General features: G+C 38.7%; 1 protein-coding gene across 1 annotated transcript in view; it reads right to left on the bottom strand.

The window, feature by feature from the left end:
* GRXCR1 (glutaredoxin and cysteine rich domain containing 1) overlaps positions 1 to 9,503 on the bottom strand; it is a 33,669-nt gene extending 24,166 nt beyond the window's left edge. The window contains exon 1 of the mRNA XM_048942080.1: positions 9,108 to 9,503. Coding sequence (XP_048798037.1) covers positions 9,108 to 9,503 — 396 coding nt within the window. The remainder of the gene's footprint in view (positions 1 to 9,107) is intronic.
* Between the last annotated feature and the right edge of the window lie 643 nt (positions 9,504 to 10,146).

Consider the following 10,146-nt stretch of genomic DNA (forward strand, 5'->3'; position numbering starts at 1 on the left):
AGTACTCTTCCAGTCCACAGTCTCTCTCATGAATATTTATGAGAACATTATGCACCAAGGAAGTTGTTAAAAGCCTGACCATCCAGTATATACAAATCCATCACCACCACTGCAAAATCTTGCAGGCATTTGAACAATCTACTTTCTGAACAAATAGTTTAGGAAGTGTCTTTTTTTTTTTTAATCATCATGAATGTCTAAGTTTATGACTTGGAGAGGCTGTTGGTTATATTTTTGGACTACTGTAGGATTTACCAATTGGACTTTTGCCAGTGTGTGTTTGGAGATATTAAGGGCACTGGCCCACACCTGGAAAGGGATGTTCTCCAGAAACAGACTTTAAGACCTGCTATACGTGGAAGGAACTCTACTGCTAATGGTTAAAAATTCTCTTTGTCACTGTCAGTCTGTCTCTTGTGATATTATGCACTTGAACAAAATGTTTCACAGCTGTCTGTATGGCCAGAAGGGAGAGTCTTTGTCATTTGGGATGTGAGCAGCCAGGCAGGAAAAGAACATCTTATTTTAAAGGCTATAACTGCAGGTGTAGAAACAGACCGCTTTCTTCACCACAGAAGTTGCTCAAGGAAATAGGTATTTGCTAAGTAATATTGCATGACTCTTGTCTATTCTTAATGTCTTTAAAGCTTGTACCAGTCTTCAACCCTTAAAAAGATATTTCTTTGCCAGCATTGATTTGCCACTGCAAGAGAAAACATTGCACTTAGCTTTACCTTTGTAGGAATATTGGCCAGTAAGTTTTCCCATTTTAATTTGTGATGAGGGGAGAGTGAGCAAGTTTGCATGCAGTGTTACTGTGGGGGTTACAGAAGACATACTGTTTTGACATTACTGATGGATGCTGTCTCTAGATATCCTTACAAAGAAAAAATTGTACTAGGTTTGTTAAAATTATTTTCCAAAATCTGTACTAGCAATGCAGATGGCTTTTCTGTCATCTTTCTTGTCATGTGTGAAATGAGTCTCTACCTCACTGACTCCAGCTGCTCATCTGTGACCATTTCTGTTGCTCTATATCATGGAAGGCATGAAGACGTGCTGTGACAGGCTCTCCAGAATACAAGTGTGCAGAGGTCTGCCACTTTGGCTGAAAAGCTGTATTTTTTTCTCCTACCTGTTTTCCAAGTTACCAGCCTGAGGATGCTGCCCTAATTACTGTTTACATTATAAGGTTTAGGAGATTTTTAGTAAGATTTTACTTTTGTGCTTTTTACAATTTAGTTTGGATGTTTCTTCATGCATGAAAGTAATATTCTTCTTTCTGACAAATTACATTCTAAAGCACTTTTTATTGCACTTAAGCTAAAAATTTATGGGTTGTCAAACTTAGCAGTCACATATTAAAACTCCAGGCAGAAAAAGCAGCATCTCTTTAACCATTTAGTTTTTCCAGACCTCTAATAGTGTACCTTGTGTTGGTGAAGTGTATAATGAACTGTCAGCAGTACCAGACTAATGTCAGAGCAGGCTGTTGACATACTAGAACTGTCCAGCAAACATTGTATTTAAGTAATGCATGACTTCATTTCTTCTCCCTTAAGGAAGAAGGTGGTCATTAATGACACCTACATGACAACTGAATCAGCAGCAGGTGACTCCTGAAATGTATTTTAGGGCAACTGTTAAAATGCTGTTTTTCTGTGTCACTGTAACAGAGCATTTATATGGCACACATCTCTTTGTCTAACTAGATTTTGCAAATATCACTTTTGCAAACCTTAATGAAGAACTGAAGCAATTCTAGGTTCACCGAACTACAGGGAATTGTAGTATAATTTATTTGCTAATAAGTGCAATGCTTTTTGTGGCATAAAATGGAATCTTTAGTATGTGATTGCAGAACCACACCATCAAAGTAAATAAAATTCCTCACTCTTTAATATTTCTGGGAAAAAAAAGATTAGTTCTGTCCTCTTTATCGTATTTTTGCAGTTGCACAGCTGTGTGATTATATAAAACTAGTGACAAATTGGGCCAATGTAGCAAAATATTTCCTTCCTTGATTGCAAATATAACTAAAATATACCTCACCTGAGATACTCAGGTGCAGTAGAGACCCTTAAGTATCTGATTGTGAGGTAATTAATTTGCACTCAACCATCAGCAGTGAATGTACAAAACTGATACTGGTAATTAAGCATAATAAGATGTTTCACGTAACTAAAATCAAGAGGATGGGAAGCATATATGGCATTTTCACCTTAAGTGTCTCAGCTTATGACTCTTCAGTTCAGAGAATTTCCCAAGGCCAGCATGCTTAGGAATCGTGCACAGTACAGTCAGGAGGCATCAAATTCCATTTGGCATTCATGTTCACTGCCAGAGAGAAGGCACACTGGTTTGTTCTCTTCAAAAAGAAGGAATACAGAGAAGTAGCAGAACATTTCTATTTGCAGTCTTTTGAATCATGTCTACGTACATTCGATCTCATCTCTGCCTCTGGTCCCTAACAAGCAAGCTACAGGCTCTTCTAATATGTTTCCATGTTAAACAAATATCACCGTATAATGCTTAAGTGGGAAGAATAAAGAAACGGGAATTAAGCATGATGCTGAACTATAGTATTTGGGATGGCAAGCTAAGAGTCAGCATGCCTGTCCCCCACTCCTGTCCTAGTAACTTACTCATGCTGTCTGTCTTGTGACAGCCTCGCTTGGAGCTGCCTCCCACCACTGCCTCCTGCAGATATATTCCGTAACAAAGCAGCATCTGCTTATGTGCATTTTTGTGTAGGATCAGATTCACTGCACATGCTCAGAGGACACCTACTGCATGGAGACCTGCAGGTGAGCCAGGCAAGGGAAAGCCTGTTTTGTGGTTCACACAGGGTGTGTAGGAGGGAGCTGTCAGGTCCTGTCAATGATGAGATGCAGAGGCATGGCCAAGGCAGATCATTAGTCAAATTTTCATTTAATAAAAGACTTTTACTGCCTTTCAGAGAAGGTGGTTTGGAAAATCAATTTTGGATGAGGTCTTTCTTCATAAGCCTATTTTTTTTTTAATTTTGGAGTTTTTTTAATCTATACCTGAAGTCATAATTTGCTCTAATATTACATATATGTATCTCATCAATACATTTTTCACTGCAGCGTAAGCTTAACTACCTTGCTCTTTCATTTAAGAAAAAGGCCAGGGGATGAGGCTTATTAATAAATCGCTCTGGGAAAGTAGCCACATGGCGTATGCTTCACACAGCAGTACCTCTAGCTTTTTGCAGTGGGCTGCACAATCTGCTGGGGCCGTGGGCCCTCAGACTGGGGTCAGCCTGAGGTAACTCTGTTTAGTATCCATCCACTGTTAGAAGCTGCTTTCTCACCAGCAAAAACAAGTTGCAGAGTGCAGAACGATCTTCTCACTGCTGTCTGCATCCTGTTCCTGGAAGAACCTGGTTATGCTTGAGACCCAAACATCAAGGTTGTTCACAGACGGTGCTGGGGAGTGTCATTCAATCTGTCTCAGGGAAGGATCACAACGCTTCAGAGCAAGGGTAATTTTGAGGTCTCACGGTGTGCTGGCGGGTCGGATTGACATCTGGGATGAGCTAATCAGACTGTTAGCATAAAAGCCTAGCTATTTTTTTTTTTTTTTTTTCAGCTACTGAGTCTGTCTTGAAGGGGTGACAAATATAACTGGATTTTTTGCTTAGCTTCCTAATACTGAGTATACTGGAAAATCAAGACTCCTCTTACCTACATTTTTTTTCTAAAAACAGTCAGTTTAATCTTTTTGGACTCACAGCCTATACATCACTTCCAGAGGTTTATGTAGTTTATAGTCTGATTACTCATCATTTTAAATCTTTAGTCAAATATGCATTTTTCAAGTCCAATAATGGCAAATACTAAAATATCATTAACAGCCTAGTAAGTTTTATCTGAGTTCAGTGTTTTATTACTGATTTAAAGGAGAACATGACAAAAATAAATACTAGTATTCTAAGTACTGACCAATTCCAGGCTCCAGTTAGAAATGCTCAGGCCTGAACATCTAGTAATGGCCTTAAGTTGCACTGGGGAAGGTTCAAGTTGGATTTTAGGAAAGATTTCTTCTCAGAAGGAGTAGTAATGCACTGAAACAGGCTGCCAGGGAAGTAGCGGAGTCATCATCTCTGGAGGTGTTCAAGAAACATGAAGATGTGGCACTGAGGGACATGGTTAGTGGGCATGGTGGAGATGTGTTGATAGTTGGACTAGATGATCTTAGTGGACTTTGTTCTGCTATTCTGACATTTTTTAGATAGTGGCTGTGCAGAAACCAGCTCTTGTAATCACTTCTTTTTTAAAATGTAACTTTCTCAACTGTAGCAATTTTGCAACATCTGCCTTCTTTGGAAGATTGTTGCATTTGCTGCTGTCTTTCATTTTATTTTGTCTGTGGTTTGGTGTTAGGCAGCCCTTCTAATTTTGTAAGTTATGTGTGTCCTGCAGTGTATTCATTGTTCCAGGTCACTAACAAGTAAAGAGAGAAGACTACAAGTCTAACCAATTCAGAAGCTCTCATTCTCATTACAAACTTCCACCTGATTCTTAACTCTTTCCAATTTCTTTCTCCAAGTATTAGTAAGTTTTATCTCACTGAATATTGACTTGCACTTTGAAACCTTAAATATTAGCTCTGCCTGAGATACTGCACTGGAAAATATCTAGTGCAAACTTAACCAAAGTTCCAGTGCAACTTAACAAAACACATTATGTCTCTCTTCTCCCACATCCCTTCTGATGCAGTATTCACAAAGGCATTAATCAGGTTTGTTAACTAGGCCAGCCCTTTCATAATAGACATCAGCAGCCCAGCCTGAGCATGAGATCTGTAGCTAATTTAGCAGAAAGAAACCTTTCAGAGTATGCTGGAAGGCCAGTGAAGTGTATAAGCATGAGATTAGAGAAAGAGACCCATGCTGAAATGTGAAAATGAGGGGGACCTGCGTGAAGACTTTGGCTGAGTTCCATCACTACACACACTGGGTGGGAAAACAGCTCTGGCATGAAATGATCATTGCCTACTTAGTGCCAGGGAACTCGATGATTTTTGCTTGCCATTTATTTCAAGGAAGCAAGAATAATTTGTTCTACTTTTCTACAGGATAACACAGGATTCATCTGTCATGCACCATATTTTAAGTTCTCAGAAGTAAGTTAAATATTAAAAAAAAAAAAAACAAAAAAAACTGTTGATGTATGACAATTGTTTTAGATATGCAGAGAAGAGGAGCTACTAGCAGGTTAGACCCCCAGCTCCAGAGCTGCTGGAGCTGTCAGTTTTAATGTTTCAGCAGGAGATAATTTCACTTATTTTGAGAGTGTGTGTGTGTGACCAGGGAGGCCAAGAGCTCTTGTTCCTTTCCATTATTCAGTTTTTTGAACTGTGCGTATTTCTTGTGGGTAAAATGTTTCCAACTGTTCAATCACAGCAGCCTGTGAGAATGAGCTGCCCCTCAGGTCCCACATGAGGTGTATGTAGATGACACATGGGCATGATTGTGGGATTGTATGGGCTGGACTTGGTGTTGGGATGGGCTGAGCTGTGGATAAGATAGGATGTACATTGGGGAGCTTGCCCATTTGAAAGATGCCTGCCACAGGAATGTTCTCCTTGTAGCATCTGCCCCTGCACTGAAAAAGCTGGAGAGATTGCTGCAAAAACTGTGCTTTCCCGAAGGTGATTTGGGCTGGTTTCTTTTCACCTTTCTGCTCTTAGTATGGCCTGCCTTGGAACTGAGTTGACAACCCACATGCATGCTGTTCTGCCTTGTACCATGGAGACATCTCACTGACAAGGACACAAGACAGTTGTTGGACAGGCCAATATGTTGGACCTTGTTTGTCATCTTATGGTACAGCAGAAATCAGGTCCCTGGTTGTGCTGGTGATGGAAGTGCTCAGCACATGGTTGCAGAAATATATAGCTGAGGATGCACATCTACTTGGCAGTAGACATTCTTACTGAGAACAGAGTTGTATCAAAAAATAATAACAAAATTTCTTCCTATAAATATTTCCTGTATTACATATTTCATACTACTCACATTCCCAAGAACTCCAGAAGATACGAAGCTTTTTGGATAAGACTGTTGTGGGGAAGTGATGTCTGAACTAATTCTGTAGAAAGAGTGTGGTTAGCAATTGTGGAAAAAATATTCTAAAATACAACTATTCCCTGGAATATTAAAAATACACAAGTGCTTTTATCACAGGTATACTATAATTTTTTCTGAATACCAGACGTCTAAGGTCTTGACTGAATGACTTAACAAAGCTCAGTTAATCTAGGGATAAAAAGGAATTTGTTGTCTGAAGTGCTTCTCTGCTACCACATGAATACTTGGGGATTTTGGATAATAGGATAGGGGAGGGACTTCCAGATGTAATTTGAAGGATCATAATAATGATGCTGCAGAAAAGCTCCAAAAAAACCCACTACTTCATGGTCACAAAACACTCACCTTCAGTATTTGCCTTCTTCCATGCACATTTTAGTTAATAAATCATCCATTAAATACTGAGTGCTTGTATTCACGAAATTATCAGTACTTGGGGTTCTGGACTGTCAAGATGAGTATACCATGAGATTCCAAGTGTCTGCTTTGACTCTGAGACATGTATAATGAGATGATCTACTGCTGAATCAACAGAGGGGCAGAGACAAATTTTTCACATGGTTAAGAAATTCCATATACATCTTACCTACTTTTACATGTTAAGTGCTGCTTGCCCAAGAGAAGTGGAATGTAGCAGATGGCCTCACAATCAAGAAAAAATGTATGAAAGTGCCCAGATTAAGAGGTTTTTTGTTTGTTTGTTTGTTTATATCTTCTAACATAGATGTTTCTATCTTACTGAATCTTTGGATGGAGAACTCCTGTTGCTCTTTATGTGGTATTACTGGAAAATCAATTGTCTGGAACATACTTGCAGAAAATGAAAAGTTATCCTACAACATCATCCTAAAAGTTGTACTCATTTGAAATTAGATGGAGTATGATCTTATTTCACATCAAAATCAGGTCATTTTCAACCAGCGCCAAAGACAAACTTTGTTTTGCTCTTCTCTGTGCTTACCCTTAGCACAGAAAATTAGTTCACAATATAACTTAAAAGATATGCAAACAATCATTTTCAGTACACTTTAAAATTTATCTGTAGGGAAACAGGAACTTGTTTGTGACAAAGCCTTAAATCTTGATGCTTTCTGCATCATTGAATATATCTCTTTGATCCAGCAGGCGCTTGAGGTAAGATTACACAGTTCTAGGAATCAGGCATCTAGATCTGCCTAAGCAAGAAGCTGTACTTCTCATACATTGTCTTCATTTGCTTTACAATAGTAATCTGTATTATTATTGCTTTTGCAGTGCTTCTAGCACAGCTTTCTTAAATCTATTTAACTGCTGTATGAAGAACTGTTGTTAATTTCTATCTAGGTTAATTTTCCCAGTTTCTTATATTGTAAAATACTACAAATTAAAAATCCACATCATTTTTTAAGTTATTATTTTACCAGTTCTTATTGTGGACAGCTATGGTTGACTTTACTATGTATCATTTTCTGAAGCTATCAGATAGCTATGACTACTTTTAAGCCTTCCTTTCTTGTGGCAAAATATCTCATAGAAATAGTGCTGATCTCCTAGGAATAAAACTTTATTGCTATCCAGGTATATTAACTTCAGTCCCCGAACCTCTGAGTCTAGAACTGGAGATAGAAACAGCAAGACAAAAGAGATGCTAATTGAGGTGTAAATGCCTACGGATGATTCTATTTGTTTGTTTTGTTGATTCAGATTTCTTAGCGTGGTGTTAGTGATGCAGTAGTAGGAAGAATTTATGTGGTAATGAGGCTGGTAGTGAAGTGAGATAGTATACTCTGTAGCAAAACAACATGGAATGGGATTTAGAATCAGGGCTGGAAAACAGACATGCACCAGTTAAGACTTCTTAACTCAGACTTAATTAGAGAAGTCCTCACTGAGTTTGTTAAAATTCTGTAAGAGTAGGGAAAGTCTCCAATGAATATGTATAGGGAAAGCAAGCTATGTGACTGCTCTGTGATAAACACAGGCATTACAGCTATTCCATCCTTGAAACAGCCATCTCTCAAAGAAACATCATTATGGACAAAAATACTAAGTACAGCACGGGGGGTAAGTTCATATACAATAGCAAGACAGTGTCAGTCAGCAGCCATTCCTGAAGTATTATGAAATGACAATTTCAAAGTAACAAAGAACTTTTAGAATGTTTCATTTTAACACTAAAGAACAATAATCACTATTATTAAACTCTTTGTGTTTTAAAACTGCATACTTTTTTTAAGAATGATGTACTGAAGTAAACTACAGGCAATTCAAATCAAGCAGTGCAATCCTGGGTTATAACAAACTTTAGAATTTGTTTCCATACCTGTTGTTCTCCTGACTGAACATTAAAGATTTAAAGACCTGAATATTATATCTACGTAGTTTATGTATGTGAAGTTACATTTTTAGAACTTTATGTCAAATTTTTTTTTATGAGATCTGTCTTTCTCTAGCTATGGGGTCAATGTGGCATATACCATTTCAAATACAGATATTCTTCAGTGGAAAACAGACATAAATGAAAGAGACCTCCAACTAAGATTTCATTCCTCTGAAATTTTCATGTGGGAAAACTGTCATTGCTGCCATCCTGCATCTAATTTGATCTACTTTGCAGATTAAACACAATGGAATTTACAAGTATACATATTTATATTGCAAACTCATTACAATTAATATAACAGGAGTGGAAACACAACGCGTCTCCATACAGATCAACTGTGCAGATCTCTTGTTAATTCTTCCATTTCTTATCTGATTCTGACATGGGAAACACAGCATACCCAGTACTAGTCATCAAATTTTAGGTCAGTTTTGAAAGAAAAACTTCACAGAGCAATGAGCCTTTGCATGCAAGAGCAGCCAGTGGACTGAAAGGGAGATGAGGCAGAACTGAATTCAGAGTCTGAAAAATCATCAATGAGAGAGCTCTGGACAAAGGAAAATAATAATGTGAGGAGCTGAAAAAGACAGATACTGGGCTTGCAGCCAGCTGAACTGCATCACTTACCTGAAATATTTTTGACAAGTTGTCAAAGAGGGCTTGTCCAGCACTGACTTTGTGCTTGACACCTCTGACTGTGCCATTTTTGCTGAGAATGTTGACTCGCTTTGTACCAAAACCCTTCTCTTTCGTGGCTCGGACTAAAATGAGTAAGTCATCCTGCTCATTTTCATTTTCATCACACTCAGAGCCACCATGCCCATTCTGCTGGCCCTCCACCTCGCTCAGCCGGCTGGTCTGGTCAGTCTCTGAGCTGCTGGTGTATTCAGAGTCCAGTGAGTCGGTGGCTTCCCCATCAGCATAGACCTCCTTCAGCACCCGGCCACTGTGTGAGGATGCCACACGGAACCGCACTTTCCTTGACAGCCTCTCACTTTCTGCCTTCACCTCACCCTTAAACATGGTCTCTTCCACTGATATAAGCAGTTTGCATTGTTCCAGGGTGGTGTCCATCGGGTCTGCCAGTTTGTCACGCTTAACAACAATACCAGCGCTGTATTCTTCTGATGAGGATTCTCATATTAAGCCAGAGAGGATTCCCAAGAACCTACGCTGCTATTCAGCACTTAATAATGAATGTGTTTGTGCTATGGTTACCTTTAAACTAAAACCTGTAAAATGATATCATCAATTAAATATTAAAGAGCCATTGTGTAGTTTTTAGCACTAAGGAAGAAAGGGAGAAATTGTATTATTTGAATAAAAAGTCAGAACTGTACATGACGAACCCAGACAAAGACATTCCAGGAATTTGTGTAAATGCAATTTTTGTTTGCTGAAGAAGGCAAAAAGGAAGAGTTTTCCACAAGATCTGTAGATGCATGGCTGTTCATGCACATTACACCTGAAGTGAAAATTGTCATCCTCAACACTGAAGAGGAGTTGGTGATGGGAACACCTTTCATTGCTATGCTTGATTCACCTACCAGCCATACCTCAGTCACCAAAATTTTCTTTTTGTGTAAGCTTACAGCAATTAGGAAGAGAGCCATGACTCAGTGTTCTGTGATGCTGGCCTTCTCACAGACTAACAGAGCAGAAGAAA

Source organism: Lagopus muta, chromosome 4, assembly GCF_023343835.1.
Source record: "Lagopus muta isolate bLagMut1 chromosome 4, bLagMut1 primary, whole genome shotgun sequence".
NCBI classification, from domain to species: domain Eukaryota; kingdom Metazoa; phylum Chordata; class Aves; order Galliformes; family Phasianidae; genus Lagopus; species Lagopus muta.